This window comes from Bombina bombina, chromosome 1 (assembly GCF_027579735.1).
Source record: "Bombina bombina isolate aBomBom1 chromosome 1, aBomBom1.pri, whole genome shotgun sequence".
In the NCBI taxonomy this organism is placed as follows: Eukaryota; Metazoa; Chordata; class Amphibia; order Anura; family Bombinatoridae; genus Bombina; species Bombina bombina.
In genome coordinates this window covers 24,190,127-24,206,439 of record NC_069499.1, presented here as the reverse complement: position 1 = coordinate 24,206,439, position 16,313 = coordinate 24,190,127, and the positions used below count along the sequence as shown (strand labels likewise).

The 16,313-nt window shown below is 39.3% G+C and overlaps 1 protein-coding gene across 2 annotated transcripts in view; it reads left to right on the top strand.

Annotated features, from left to right (window-relative positions):
• The window catches only part of MTHFD1 (methylenetetrahydrofolate dehydrogenase, cyclohydrolase and formyltetrahydrofolate synthetase 1), a 178,968-nt gene that overhangs the window by 16,373 nt on the left and 146,282 nt on the right, over window positions 1-16,313 (top strand). For both annotated transcript variants that reach the window (XM_053697279.1, XM_053697280.1), the window contains exons 3-8: window positions 2,040-2,099; window positions 2,787-2,840; window positions 3,274-3,410; window positions 4,575-4,675; window positions 5,818-5,954; window positions 6,104-6,215. In XM_053697279.1, coding sequence (XP_053553254.1) covers window positions 2,040-2,099; window positions 2,787-2,840; window positions 3,274-3,410; window positions 4,575-4,675; window positions 5,818-5,954; window positions 6,104-6,215 — 601 coding nt within the window. The remainder of the gene's footprint in view (window positions 1-2,039; window positions 2,100-2,786; window positions 2,841-3,273; window positions 3,411-4,574; window positions 4,676-5,817; window positions 5,955-6,103; window positions 6,216-16,313) is intronic.

The following is a 16,313-nucleotide window of genomic DNA, read 5'->3' as shown; positions in this document are numbered from 1 at the left end:
GTTTTTCAATAAAGGATACAAAAGAACAAAGCAAATTATGTAATAGAAGTAAATTGAGAAGTCTCTTAAAATTGCTGCTGTGAAATTGTGTAATAGTGCACGTTGTAAGATGCGGAACAGCACTGTATGATTTACCGTGGCACATTGTGCGATCTTGTATTGTATCCGTACACTTTTTACTCTAGTAAGATCGTTCATCTCTATCTGCACCAGATGCTGAGCTAGACGTAACCGTGAGTTTCCTAGATCTGCTAGAAACGTAGCTTTAAAGTGAAAGTAAAGTTAACCTCATATCTCGTTATCACTTCAAAGTAATCGTAAAATAAACTGAAGTTTCATTCATCATTTCTTTAAAATCTATTTCTGACATTTGTTAATTATATTTTTATGGTTCCGTATACTAACCTCCTTCCTCCACCTGCATAAAAAAAAAATTTTGTGGCTATTTGTGATGATATGATCCGTATCTAACGGATTGGTTCCCCCATTGGCGTCTAAGACGAAATTACCTTCTCCCACTTGTAAAATTGCGCATGCGTTAAATCAGAAAATCGCTGTCAGTCATTTCACGCGTGCACACAATCCGCATGCGCACTTGCAAACAACGATCGTCATCGTTCTAAAAAAGAATTTGTGATATTGCTGTAATAAAGGAAACATTATTCTGATATATATTGCACATCTATAACTGCATTATTAGTTGCGAAATTGCGCATGCGCATAGTTTTAAAAATCTAGAACACGCACGCTTACTTACGCAAGCGAAGGTTGGGAGCGCAACAGATAGACACCAGGAAGAAAGCGAGGGGGAGGAGGAACCTGCAAAAAGACGGTCACAGTAAATCTTATATTTATTTCATTTCGGATTGATATTTTAAAAAAATAAGTTAGCGACTAGAATGTTTGGCACAAAATAAGAGGAAAATCGGATTGATTAGTCAAAAACTTTACTTTCACTTTAAGAGCGCTCACAAGTGTGACGTTAAAGGGACACTGAACCCAAAAATTTTCTTTTGTAATTCAGATAGAGCATGACATTTTAAGCATCTTTCTAATTTACTCCTATTATCAAATGTTCTTCATTCTCTTGGTATCTTTATTTGAAATGCAAGAATGTAGTTTAGATGCCGGCCCATTTTTGGTGAACAACCTGGGTTATTCTTGCTGATTGGTGGATAAATTCATCCACCAATAAAAAATTGCTGTCCAGAGTCCTGAACCTAAAAAAAGCTTAAATGCCTTCTTTTTCAAAAAAAGATAGCAAGAGAACGAAGAAAATTTGATAATAGGAGTAAAATAGAAAGTTGCTTAAAATTGCTGTTCTATCTGAATCAAGAAAGAAAAAATTTGGGTTCAGTGTCCCTTTAAGTCTCAGGATCCCCTTGTGCATAACCCGGGCATAGAATCCCCAATATTTATTACCTCTACTAAAAGTCCTTTCCATGTACCTACAACTCTGTATGTGAAGCAGTGCACATGCAAACTACTTCTGGACCTGCTGCCCTCCTTTTAAAGGGCCATAATAGTAGAAAAATAACATTTTAATTTGTTAGAGGATGTCATTTTAAGACTGTCAACCCTGTACTACTGTGTGTTTAACCCCACAAATAGAAGTTAAATACAGTGGAAGTGCCAGTCAGGAACTGCAGAGCACTGGTGGTCCTGAACTGAAATCAGTAGCGCTAGTTATACAACACAGATGCCTTTCTACTTGTTTATTTAACCCTTTAGTGGGGGTTAAAACAAATAGTAGTACAGGGTTAATAGTCTTAAAATGACATACTTTAATGAATTAGAGCAAATCATTTCTCAACCATTATGGCCCTTTAAGATTGATCCCTCTGGCAGACAAGCGGTTAAGACCATGTGGTTGCTGAATATTCTTTATTAGCAGTACAGTAAGTAGCAGTTATTTGCCTCATAGGTGACCCCTTCAGACTAAAGTGTAATTGTCACGGTCATGTTTATCTCGTGTCCTTCAACTCTGTGTTTCGTTTCACTGAATGTAAATATTTCTCTCTCTTTTATTTGCCTTGTAGGTGGGAGACCGAGATGATTCCAATCTGTACATCAGCATGAAGCTGAAAGCCGCAGCCGAGGTAATCAATACGCAGGGTATAAAATAACGGAGCTAATATATTCACACCATTGTGTAAAGTGCATAAAGTCCTTTATCACTAATGTGCAGTGTGTTTTATCTCTAGCACAAAAAGGTGTTTAATCGGATTTCAATATCCTCTTATTTAGTTCTAACAATTTTTATTTTAAAGCAAATATTTCTTGACGTATTTAGAATTTTTCTTGTGCAACTTCTGCTTCAGTCTATTTTTTGGCTTCTCTAATTGCTTTAGTGCTGCGGTATCGGAAGTCATTTCTCCTCTGTAGCTGCGCACACGTATAACCAAGAACAAACCAGCTGATGTTTGTGTTTCCATCTGCCTCATCCCTTTCACCTGTTTGCCTGTTGTGTTCCCTATTAGTAATAAAATATTAGTATGTTTAGTTATAGCGCTTGTGGTGCTGACTTTTGTGTAGTGTAATACGCTCGCTAGTTACTTTCAGCGGTGTCAGCACTTGAGTGCTAAATGCCGCTCCACTTGTAATCCAGCCCTTTGTGATTAACTTGATAACATTGTTGTCAGTGCTGGCTTCAGCAATTTACTGGTCCGCTCAGCACTTGGTGGAGCACAATCTGGGCATAGCTGGGTCACGGCACCTGGCACGTCAGGCCCTAGGTAACCTCAAGATGTTGCTGTGTTACTAAATGTGCAATTTACCTCTTGTAGATTGGGATGAACGCCAGCCACATCAAACTGCCAAAGTCTGCAACAGAATCAGAGGTAATCTCCCCCCCCCCCCCAGATCTGATGCTGCATTATGATGGAGTATTTTGTAGCAATCTTACGTTAGACAAGGTTCCTGTGCTGATCTCAAAATTGGTGTGCTTATGGTTCTTAAAGGGGCATGAAACTCATTAATAACTGGTAACTCATTAATAACGGTTAATAAAACAGACAAGATAAATAGGGGGCACACATACAACAGCAATAGGCAAACTACATTAAGTATATAAATAACTAGTCTCAATATCATAGTAATAAAAAGGCAGCTGACATGTTTAATAAAAAAAGACAAATCGTAATGACTTTAGTATGATTTTTTTTTTTTTTTTATGTCTCTTTCATTAATAAAACTATTTACAGATTCTATTTTTATTGTAATAACATGATTGTCTTGTGCGGGGGCCCTGATTATAACTGTCTTGTGCCCTAGGTGCTCAGTAAGATCAAGTCTGTAAACGAGGATCCGGCATTTCACGGACTTATAGTGCAGCTGCCTCTGGATTCTGATCACCGAATTAACACAGAGAAAGTCACCAACGCTGTGTCTCCTGCCAAAGATGTAGATGGGTAGATAAATTTACCAGGGATTTCTGTGTGTGTGACATGATGTCTGTGACATGATCTGTGTGTGTGTGTGTGACACGATCTGTGTGTGTGTGACACGATCTGTGTGTGTGTGTGTGTGTGACACGATCTGTGTGTGTGACACGATCTGTGTGTGTGTGTTACAAAATCGGTGTGTATAGAGGGTAACTCAGGGCTTTCACACAGTAAAATTTAAGCTGCAGGTATCCAGCATAAAATCTTTGATCATGTTCTTGTTTTGCAATCTCTTTTGCAGATAAAGACAACCTAGTGAGGTTTTTATGTAAAAATAAAGAGGCAGAATTTTATTATTAAAGGGACTCTACTATAACATTTGTTACCCCTTAAGGTGTTACAAATGACCTACAGCAGAGTATTAAATGTATGGGGAAATTAATCCTTTGTGTTCATTTTTGTATTTGAAATAGCTGATTTTGCTCATTAAACCCATTCCCTGTTGTTCTCAAAGACCTTCTCATAAAATGTGCTGAGCTTTTCAGGAAAAGCCAACCTGCTAATTTTATCTGGGTCTAAGCATAAGTATTGAAATACTAATTATAGTGGGGCACAACCAACTATTTGAAATACAAAAATCTTCATCTGGGAACAAATTAAAGTGGAGTACAATCCCCTTTTAAAAAGACATGGAAATCCAATTATTGCAAGATACAGTGTTTTAAAAAAAATACATTTTATCAAATGCATGCGCCAAGCACAGGAGTACAGAAGGGATACGTCAGCACAGTGTGTACTTGTCAGTAAGTGCCGGTGTGAGAGATCAGTGATGCACATGCGTATTGTATGGACTGTGGCTTTTTTTTCAGCAGCAGCAGCTTATGCACAGTACCAGCGCCCTACAAATCGTGTGTTTGGGTTACACAGTCTATATTTTGTGTATATCATTGGTACCTTTAGAAAATAAACTCATCCTCTTATTGCAACTACAGCCTAAGCTCAGTAATCAGAACCGATCTGAAACAAATTCTGTTTGGTGCTGTGTCAGTTGGCAGGAAGTGAAAATTCTTAACTTTGCCCTGAGCTTTGTTTTATTATGTGAGATTTATGATGTCGGAGTCTGAAGCAGTCGGCTTGTATCGCTGCACAGGGTGGAGAGTGACACACGATAACATGTTTTTATTTTCACAGACTGACCTGCATAAACGCTGGGAAGCTGGCCAGGGGCGACCTTGGTGACTGCTTTATTCCCTGCACCCCCAAAGGCTGCCTAGACCTGATCAGACAGACAGGTGATTCACGCTTAGGCTCAGAGGGCATTAGATTACTGACTTGTAATTTAAAGGGACAGTCTAGGCCAAAATAAACTTTCATGATTCAGATAGAGCATGTCATTTTAAACAATTTTCCAATTTACTTTTATCACCAATTTTGCTTTGTTCTCTTGGTATTCTTAGTTGAAAGCTTAACCTAGGAGGTTCATATGCTAATTTCTTAGACCTTGAAGCCCACCTCTTTCAGATTGCATTTTAACAGTTTTTCACCACTAGAGGGTGTTAGTTCCCGTATTGCATGTAGATAACTGTGCTCGTGCACGAGAAGTTATCTGGGAGCAGGCACTGATTGGCTAGACTGCAAGTCTGTCAAAAGAACTGAAAAAAGGGGCAGTTTGCAGAGGCTTAGATACAAGATAATCACAGAGGTTAAAAGTATATTATTATAAATGTGTTGGTTATGCAAAACTGGGGACTGGGTAATTAAGGGATTATCTATCTTTTAAAACAATAAAAATTCTGGTGTAGACTGTCACTTTAAGTGCATACAACAAAAAGGTCTCTGTAAACCGCTCACCAGTAAATGCTTAAAGGGACATTAAACACTAAATAAATTAATCTGTGAATAACATGTAGGTGTATTTTTTTTTTTCATTAGCTGTTCTGCACTTCCATTTCTAACAGGAACTGAAAAGCTCACAATGGAAATACAGAAGGGGACAAAATAAATAAAGTATATGGAGTTTTTTTATATTTACAATTTATTACCATCTCTAAGTCCCTTAAAAGTTATCACAATCTACTAAAGGAACATTCTCTGTGGGACCGATATGATAAAAGCCCTTTTTCGGTGTGACCATGCATGAAACCATCAGACATGACATGCACTGGATGATCAATACTAATGTATTAATATAACTGTTGGTTTACGCAAAACTGGGGAATGGATAATAAAGGGATTATCTATCTATTTAAACAATAACAATTCTAGAGTAGACTGTCCCTTTAAACACACAGTTCTCTGCAAGCAATAGTGCCCAAGGCAAATACTGTAATGCACTAGAACATTTTGCCCTTTTTGTTTCTCTTTTAATAAAGGGTTTTCTGGATTTTTTTGTTTTATGCGCAGCAAGGATTTATCTGTGTTTATATTGTTGCAGGGTCAAAGATTGCTGGTAAAAGAGCTGTGGTTATCGGGCGCAGCAAAATTGTCGGGGCCCCTATGCATGACCTGTTGTTGTGGAACCACGCCACAGTGACTACGTGCCATTCGAAGACCGAGTCTCTGAGTGAGGAGGTACAGTAATGACAATTACACACCAGCTATAAGGGGTTTAGATGTGGAGGTGAGGGGCTTGCACCCTCTGACACGCTAGTGTGACTCGTAATCCTGTTTGGTGCAGATTCGCTTTTCCTCACTGCGTATTCCGTGTATAACCCCCGCAGGTGAGCAAAGCAGACATCCTTGTTGTTGGAGCCGGTAAACCTGAAATGGTGAAAGGGGACTGGATAAAGCCTGGCGCCATCGTGATAGACTGCGGAATCAATTACATCGCAGGTAATTGACTAACCATAAAGAAGCACAAGTCCTTTATCAGGCTGGGTAATCTGCAGCTATTGTAGACCGTGTCCCATACAAATGTATGTTTTATTTATGTTAAAATATTTTTATTGTTCTTTTACAAGTTTTCCATTCCAAATGTATGTTTTATTTAAAGGGACACTGTTAGGGATTTATAAACAATGCTTCTGATAAAGATCTGTTGTCTCATAGACATAGAGTATTTGCCCCTTACGTTGCATTGCAGGAGGGAATTGTACTGCGACTTACCGTATAAGATTTGTAGTCTTCACTAATTTCATAGAAATGTTTTGTAATATTTAATTCATGGTACAAAATCTTATATTTTCATGTCTAACATTTAGCTTTGGGCTAAACCTCCCCAAGTTTCTGTTTTTATTTTCCTTATATTCAGGTGCAGATCGTTGTACCCCTGTGTTATCTGTCATTATAAGCAGCTAATGCGTGGCGCGTTACCCTGGGTATAACCGGCCGTGCTGCTGTGTGACTGATACATAATATAGCTAGTATGGCTGATGTATGTACACAATATGATTTGTATTTAGTTATAGTCACTTTCTAGTAATCTCTAGAATCAGCTACACTAACACAAATCCCCCTCCTCCTTTAGTGATGAGTTTTAGTACCAGGCTAAGTTTAGCTCTGACCACATCTTCACTGCTTTAATGCCGTGTGTCACAAAATGTTTGTTTTGTTAAAGTGATTGTAAAGTTTAATGATTTACTGCACAGTATCTAAAAATGATCTTTAAAACATGGGCACTTTAATTCATTAAACTTTGCATATCGAATCATTGATATGCTAAATACAGTAGGAGATGCGGGCGGAGGAACGGGGTTATATTTACCATAATACAATGGTAACTATTTTTTAAAAGAAGCCTCTTTGTAAAGTTTGATTGAAAGTGTCCATGTTTTTAAATATTATTTTTAGATACTGAGCAGTAATTCATTAAAGTTTATAATCACTTTAGAATGTAAAAAAAATGTTCTAGAACTTTGTAGTAATTGGTGTAAATGTGATAAGGTATAGAACCCTGTGCTGAAGAGCTTACTGTCAGACATCACGTTACCATCTCTAGATGTCTCACCGCCTGCTGTATTAGAATCTATTTAATAAAAACTTATTTGCCTTTTAAGGAAGAAATATAATAAAATAATTTTATTTTTTAAGACATGATGAGTCCACGGATCATCATAATTACTAATGGGATATTCACCTCCTGGTCAGGAGGAGGAGGCAAAGAGCACCACAGCAGAACTGTTAAATAGCTCCTCCCTTCCCTCCCACTCCAGTCATTCTCTTTGCCTACGTTAGTGATAGGATGAGGTAAAGTGAGGTGTTAGTTAAAGATTCTTCAATCAAGAGTTTATTATTTTTAAAGCAGTGCAAGATTGTGCTGCTTTGTTCTAGGGTGTAGCCGTAGTCCATGTCAGTCTCTTCAGTAGAGCTTTGGTGGCTTTAGAGCAATAGGAACTTGTGTGACATAATTCTCACTGCGCCTTCCATACATTTATGCTTCCCTAACCCTGAAAAATCTGAGGGCTATTACTCAGTATTTTCTCTTCTTTCACAGGTCCATGTGAGGAATGGGACCTCTCAAACCTGGGAACTGCCTTTGCTGTCGGGCAGTATGTGAGGTAAGTGCTGACTTTTATTTCTGGGGTTAAAAGAAGGAACTCAGAAGAAGTTGGGCACTTACTTTGTATGGATGGGATTTATAATGAAGCCCTTAATGGAAAATGGGCACTTTATTTTTATATGGCATGAATTCTCCCTGATACATAGGAGACTATATGCAACAGCTAGCGCAGGCACTGGAGGGCACTCTGTATTTATTATACCTTATAACTGACGATGGTGGTAGTCACATCTCCCGGCGGTTACTTAAAGAAACATGCCGACTGGGAGATGACTGTACTGATATCGCCCTCGGCTGGCGTAATTGGGTGCTTTTACATTTACCTGACTTTTGTAATAGTTAGTTTCTGGTGTACTTTATGTCATCTCCCGGCGGTTACATAAGAAACATGCCGACCGGGAGATGACTGTGCTGATATCGCCCTAGACGGGTGTAATTGAGCGCTTTTACGTTTAACTGTCTACTGTATTAGTTAGTCTCGGGGGCACTCTATCGCATTTCCTGGCGGTTACATAAAAAATGCCGACCGGGAGATGACTAGATTTTGTCAACGACGACGGGCGGTGCTTGGGGAGGCGGCATTTACATAGCGCGCCTTTTCATCTCCCGGCGGTTAAATAAAACATGCCGACCGGGAGATGACTGTTTTTTCAACGCCCACGATGGGTGGCCCTTGGAGGCGGCATTTGTATAGAGCGCCTTTTTCCCTTCTCTTCCGAAGAGTCCAAAGAGATATGGTGTAGTTACTGGTCCTATTACGCATCCTCATGTTACATGCGTAATTGGGACCGGAGACTGTCTTTCCCTGTTGCTGTGTATTTACGGATTGTGAACGTACTGCTCAGAGGGAGATAGTTTTTCTGTTCGGGCACCTCAGCAGTTTCCTGCTGAGGGGTATTGATAAAATGCAAAGCTTATTTAAGCTGTTCTGCTATTTACAGCAGTAAATGAAAAGAGGAAAAAAAAGTTATTCTTTTTAAAATTTAAAGTGACAGTAACTTTTTTTTGTATGGTTTGCGTTTATTAAAAAGTTAAAGAATTCTTTGAAAGCTCTTGGTTCTTTTTGAATCAGGATGGACCAAGAGGCTATGCAGAGGGTCTTTTTATTTTGTGTTGTTGCACAATGTTTAACCACCAACTCGCTGTTCCTCACGTATGTGAGGAATTTAATCCTTAGGGAAAGTCTGTTTTTTTGTTTTTGATTTTTTTGAGACATTTCCAAAGAGAATGTTGTTCAGAAATTTAATTACAATGTTTAATATACACAATTTTCTCCTTAGGAGTCCCAAATTTTATTGTCCTCACATACAGTGCCCTGCGCTTCCTCTAACTCATTTGAGTTACTTTACTAGACTTCGCTCTTCTCATGTGTTTTAATGCATTGTCTGCTTTCCCAATATTGCAGGGAAAGCGTTAGAGGTAGAACAGACATTCAGCAAGCAAGGTTTCTAACAGTGTAATTCCTCTTCTTGATGCTGAAATTGTATCTTTTAAGTTTAAGCAACATCACCTCCGTCTGTTACTCTAGGAGGTTTTAGCTACATTGGACTCCTCAGTCGTAGTTTAAAAAAGTTTTTTTGTACCCCAGGACTTACAATGGCAGCCATCTGTGTGCATTGCTACCGTCACTAGTGCGGCAGCTATTGGTTGAGGTGTTGCCTGATGCTATCAGGACAGAAACTTCTTTGAGTGAAATCCAGGATAGGATAAACGCCCTTAAACTGGCTAATCCCTTTATTACGGATGCTTCCCTTCTAGTTATCAAAACTGGGAGCAAAGATTTTGGGTTTCTCTATTCTAGCTCGCAGAGCCTTATGGTTAAAGCCTTGATCTGTGGATGTGTCATCTGAGTCTAAGCTTCTGTACCTTATCAGATAGCTCAGCATGCTAAGGCACTATGGGGCTAAATTCTGTAGCAACCCAAGGGTTGCATGTTCAGTCCCCTGCGAGGTCCACTCAACGTTTCATCCTTCTGAGGTCGACAAGATGAGCAGCGCCTTGAGACCCTTACGGGTGATTAGCCTACTTTACAAGTACCCCATTCATATATTCATAATTTTTAGCTATTCCTTACAAGGGGAAGACCTTGTTTGGACCTGGCCTGTTGTAGATTATTTCTGAGATCACGGGAGGTAAGGGTTTCCTTCTCCCTCAGGATAAGGGAAAAGGACGACAGAGCAATTTTTTCGTTCCTTTCGAATCTTTAAGGGAAATTCTTCCTCTACTCCAAACAGGAACAGACTAAACCTGCATGGAGACCCAATCAATCTTGGAATAAGGGAAAACAATCCAAAAAGCCTGCTGTTGAATCAAGGACAGCATGAAGGGCATGCCCTCTATCCGGGACCGTTTCTTGTAGGGGGCAGACTTTCCTTCTTCGCTTAGGCTTGGGTTCGAGAGGTTCAGGATCCGTGGGCAATAGAGATAGTGTTCCAGGGATACAGGTTAGAGTTCAAAAGTTTTCCTCCCAGAGGCAGGTTTCTGTTTTCAGGATTGTCTGCAGACCAGACAAAAAAAGAGGTGATCTTACTCTGCGTAAGAGACTTTTCCAATCTGGGAGTGATCGTTCCTGTTTCGGTGCAAGAACAGGGTTTGGGATTTTATTCCAATCTGTTCATGGTTCCCAAAAAGAGGGACCTTCAAGCCAATTTTAGATCTCAAGAGTCTAAACAAATTTCTCAGAGTACCGTCCTTCAAGATGGAAACTATTCATTCCATTCTCCCTTTGATCCAAGAGGGTCAATTTATGACAACCATGGATTTAAATGACGCTTACCTGCATGTTCCCATTTTCAGGGATCAAGTTCCTAAAGTTTGCTTTTCTGTACAAACATGTCCAGTTCGTGGCTCTTTCCTTCGGTCTTGCCACAACTCCCAGAATTTTCACAAGAGTTTTGGGATTACTGTTTGCTGTGCTTCGGTTAAGCATGCTCAAGCAACAGAACGGAGATTATGCGGACTTGTCTCCTAGAATACTACTGGAGCAGGAGACTAGGGATATTATTATTATTATCGGTTATTTGTAGAGCGCCAACAGATTCCGCAGCGCTATAATATAGTGGTTGTCTCTGGATCATCTCTCCCTGGGAATCTGTTTTCGCAGACCATCTTGGGTGATTGTGACAACAAACGCTAGCCTTATAAGATAGGGAGCGGTTTGGGGCTCCCTTAAGGGCTCAGGGAGTTTGGACTCAGCCAGAGTCTGTTCTACCTATAAACATTCTGGAGCTGAGAGCGATCTTCAAGGCTCTTATGGCCTGGCCCCAGTTAGCCTTGGTCCAGTTTATCAGGTTCCAGTCGGACAGTATACCTTCAGTGGCTTACATCAATCATCGGGGAGGAACAAGGAGTTCCTTAACGATGACAGAGGTAACCAAAAATAATTCAGTGGACGGAGGCCCATTCTTGTTGCCTGTCGGTGACCCACATCCCAGAGGTGGACAACCGGGAGGCAGTCTTCCTGAGTAGGCAGACCTTTCATCCAGGGGAGTGGGAACTCCATCCGGACATGTTCTCCTGCCTGATTCTCAGGTGGGTTCAGTCGGAATTAGATCTCTTGGCATATCGACAGAATGCCAAGCTCCTGAGATACGGGTTGAGGTCCAGGGATTCCCAGGCGGAACTGTTAGATGCTTTGGCGGTTTCTTGGACCTTCTCTCTAGCATATCTATTTCCTCCGTTTTGCGCTTCTTCCTCGAGTCATTGCTCGAATCAAGCAGGTGAGGGCATCAGTGATCCTCCATCGCTCCTGCTTGGCCTCGTAGTATTTGGTATGCAGATCTGGTGGACATGTCATCTCTGCCGCCCTGGTGACTTCCGTTGAGGAAGGACCTTCTAATTCAAGGGCCATTCCTTCACCCACATCTAGTTTCTCTGAAGCTGGTTGCTTGGAGATTGAACACTTATTGTTATCCAAGCAGGGTTTTTCTGACTCGGTCATAGAGACCATGATTCAGGCTTGTAAGCCTGTAACTAGAAAGATTTGCTATAAGATATGGCGTACATATCTCTATTGGTGTGAATCCAAGATCTACTCATGGAGTAGAGTTAGGATCCCTAGAATTTTGTCTTTTCTTCAAGAAGGTTTGGAGAAAGGCTTATCGACTTGTTCCCTAAAGGGTCAAATCTGGGCCTTCTCTGTTTTGTTACCCACACGTCTAGCTGATGTTCCAGATGTGCAATCATTTTGTCGGGCCTTGGTCAGGATCAGGCCTGTGTTCAAACCAGTTATTTCTTGCTGCTATTTCTTCTGCTCGTAGAGTGTCAGAGCTTTCGGCATTACAAGTATGAGTCTCCTTATCTTATTTTCCATTCAGATAAGGTAGTTTTACGTACTAAATTAGGATTTCTTCCTAAAATTGTTTCTGATCGGAACATTAATCAGGTGAGTGTTGTTCCTTTCTTGTGTCCTAATCCTTCCTTCTTCTCAAAAGGGAAGACTTCTGCACAATTTGGACGTGGTCCGTGCGTTAAATTTTTACCTGCAAGCGACTAAGGACTTTCGTCAGTCTTCTTCTTTGTCTTTGTATTTTTCTCAGGAAAATGTAAGGGACAGAAAGCTATGAGTTCTTCTTTCTCTTCGGCTGAAGAGTATCATATGTTTTGCATATGAGACTGCTGGACAGCAGCCTCCAGAGAAGTTTACGGCTCATTCCACGAGGGTTGTTGCTTCCTCATGGGCGTTCAAAAATGAAGCTTCTGTGGAACAGATTTGCAAGGCTGCAACTTGGTCCTCTCTTCACACTTCACTTCTACAAATTTGACACTTTTGCCTCGGCTGAGGCCGCTTTTGGGAGAAAGGTTCTTCAAGCAGTGGTGCCTTCCATTTAGGTTCCCTGTCTTGTCCCTCCCGTATCATCTGTGTACTCTAGCTTGGGTATTGAATCCCATTAGTAATTAAGATGATCCGTGGACTCATCGTGTCAAAAAGAAATACATTTGTCATTGTCATGCAAGCATACATTTTCTTTTTTATCTTCATATCTAGGAAGTTTCTTGAACAGTGAACGTTACCCAGTGTGCTCTTCCTGTGTAACAAAGCTTGTTCCTTTAGTAGACTCTGATACCTTTTTAATGGACCAACAAAAACAAGTTTGTTTTTTTGTGTGTTTTTTTTTTATCTAATACACTTTCAAGACCTCACAGGCCTCTTCTTTAGATATCTACTAGGGTTGCATCAATACCATTTTTTTTTTTTAAGACCAACCGTTTTTTTTTTTTTTTTTTTTCCCCAATACTCACCGATACCAATTACCGATACTTTTTTTTTTTTAATGTCATGACAGTTTACCAAGCACAATACAGATTAATAATTTAAGATCACTTCTTTATAATTATGAACTGTATCTCAAAAGACATTTTGAAATAATAAAACAGTTTTATGTGCTTGTTGTCACAAAGTTCCCAGAACATGTTTATAAATAAAAATATTACAATAACATATATTATTAATAATAACAATAAATAACAGCTGCAGCAGCTGGGGCTGGAAAGCTACAATTTAAAGAGGTGATTACCAGATGCAATTGGGTTGTATGGTGCCTATTTAACTCAATCTGACATTTTGTACTTCATACAAAGTAATATAATTTAATTATGATATTAATATTGGGGAGGGAGTATCCCAGTAATCCCCTTTAAGAGAAATGGGGCATTTGCATTCTACTGACAACAGAAAATAGGGCTGGTCTTCATATTTTTCCATGGCTGCTTTTTATTCCCAGTCCAGCCCTGGCTAAGGATGTTCCTCAGAGTACAGTATGTTTTGAGCACAATTGTTGAAGATGAGAACTAGTAGTATAATAGGCAATCTAGCAATTAGAATAATTTTTCAAAAGTTAGTGGCAAGTTCTTATTAAGGAACAGAAGCATCTCTGCATGTTCAGCTATGTCTGTTTCTGCTATCAGTAAGTTCTTATTAAAGGAACAGTCAAGTCCAAAAGAAACTTTCATGTTTTAAATGGGGCATGCGATTTTAAACAACTTCCCAATTTACTTTTATCACCAATTTTGCTTTGTTCTCTTGATATTCTTAGTTGAAAGCTAAAACTAGGAGGTTCATATGCTAATTTCTTAGACCTTGAAGACTGCCTCTAATCTGAATACATTTTGACCACTATAGGGTATTAGTTCACGTTTCATATAGATAACATTGAGCTCATGCACGTAAAGTGACCTAGGAGTGAGCACTAATTGGCTAAACTGCATGTCTGTCAAAAGAACTGAAATAAGGGGGCAGTCAGCAGAAGCTTAGATACAAGATAATTACAGAGGTAAAACGTGTATTATTATAACTGTGTTGGTTATGCAAAACTGGGGAATGGGTAATAAAGGGATTATCTTTCTTTTAAACCACAAACATTCTGGTGTTGACTGTCCCTTTAAGGAACAGAAGCATCTCTGCATGTTCAGCTATAAGTCTGTTTCTGCTATCAGTAAGTTCTTATTAAGGAACAGAAGCATCTCTGCATGTTCAGCTATAAGTCTGTCTCTGCTATCAGTAAGTTCTTATTAAGGAACAGAAGCATCTCTGCATGTTCAGCTATAAGTCTGTTTCTGCTATCAGTAAGTTCTTATTAAGGAACAGAAGCCTCTCTGTATGTTCTGCTATAAGTCTGTTTCTGCTATCAGTAAGTTCTTATTAAGGAACAGAAGCATCTCTGTATGTTCAGCTATATGTCTGTTTCTGCTATCAGTAAGTTCTTATTAAGGAACAGAAGCATCTCTGTATATTCAGCTATAAGTCTGCTTCTGCTATCAGTAAGTTCTTATTAAGGAACATAAGCATCTCTGCATGTTCAGCTATAAGTCAGTTTCTGCTATCAGTAAGTTCTTATTAAGGAACAGAAGCCTCTCTGTATGTTCTGCTATAAGTCTGTTTCTGCTATCAGTAAGTTCTTATTAAGGAACAGAAGCATTTCTGTATGTTCAGCTATATGTCTGTTTCTGCTATCAGTAAGTTCTTATTAAGGAACAGAAGCATCTCTGCATGTTCAGCTATAAGTCTGCTTCTGCTATCAGTAAGTTCTTATTAAGGAACAGAAGCATCTCTGCATGTTCAGCTATAAGTCTGTTTCTGCTATCAGTAAGTTCTTATTAAGGAACAGAAGCATCTCTGTATGTTCAGCTATATGTCTGTTTCTGCTATCAGTAAGTTCTTATTAAGGAACAGAAGCATCTCTGCATGTTCAGCTATAAGTCTGCTTCTGCTATCAGTAAGTTCTTATTAAGGAACATAAGCATCTCTGCATGTTCAGCTATAAGTCAGTTTCTGCTATCAGTAAGTGCTTATTAAGGAACAGAAGCATCTCTGCATGTTCAGCTATAAGTCTGTTTCTGCTATCAGTAAGTTCTTATTAAGGAACAGAAGCATCTCTGCATGTTCAGCTATAAGTCTGTGTTTTTGCTATCAGTAAGTTCTTATTAAGGAACAGAAGCATCTCTGCATGTTCAGCTATAAGTCTGTTTTTGCTATCAGTAAGTTCTTATTAAGGAACAGAAGCATCTCTGCATGTTCAGCTATAAGTCTGTGTTTTTGCTATCAGTAAGTTCTTATTAAGGAACAGAAGCATCTCTGCATGTTCAGCTATAAATCTGCTTCTGCTATCAGTAAGTTCTTATTAAGTAACAGAAGCATCTCTGCATGTTCAGCTATAAGTCTGTGTTTTTGCTATCAGTAAGTTCTTATTAAGGAACAGAAGCATCTCTGCATGTTCAGCTATAAGTCTGTTTCTGCTATCAGTAAGTTCTTATTAAGGAACAGAAGCATCTCTGCATGTTCAGCTATAAGTCTGCTTCTGCTATCAGTAAGTTCTTATTAAGTAACAGAAGCATCTCTGTATGTTCAGCTATACGTCTGTTTCTGCTATCAGTAAGTTCTTATTAAGGAACAGAAGCATCTCTGCATGTTCAGCTATAAGTCTGCTTCTGCTATCAGTAAGTTCTTATTAAGGAACAGAAGCATCTCTGCATGTTCAGCTATAAGTCAGTTTCTGCTATCAGTAAGTGCTTATTGAGGAACAGAAGCATCTCTGCATGTTCAGCTATAAGTCTGTTTCTGCTATCAGTAAGTTCTTATTAAGGAACAGAAGCATCTCTGCATGTTCAGCTATAAGTCTGTTTCTGCTATCAGTAAGTTCTTATTAAGGAACAGAAGCATCTCTGCATGTTCAGCTATAAGTCTGTTTCTGCTATCAGTAACTTCTTATTAAGGAACAGAATCATCTCTGCATGTTCAGCTATAAGTCTGCTTCTGCTATCAGTAAGTTCTTATTAAGGAACAGAAGCATCTCTGCATGTTCAGCTATAAGTCTGTTTCTGCTATCAGTAAGTTCTTATTAAGGAACAGAAGCATCTCTGCATGTTCAGCTATAAGTCTGTTTCTGCTATCAGTAAGTTCTTATTAAGGAACAAAAGCATCTCTGTATGTTCAG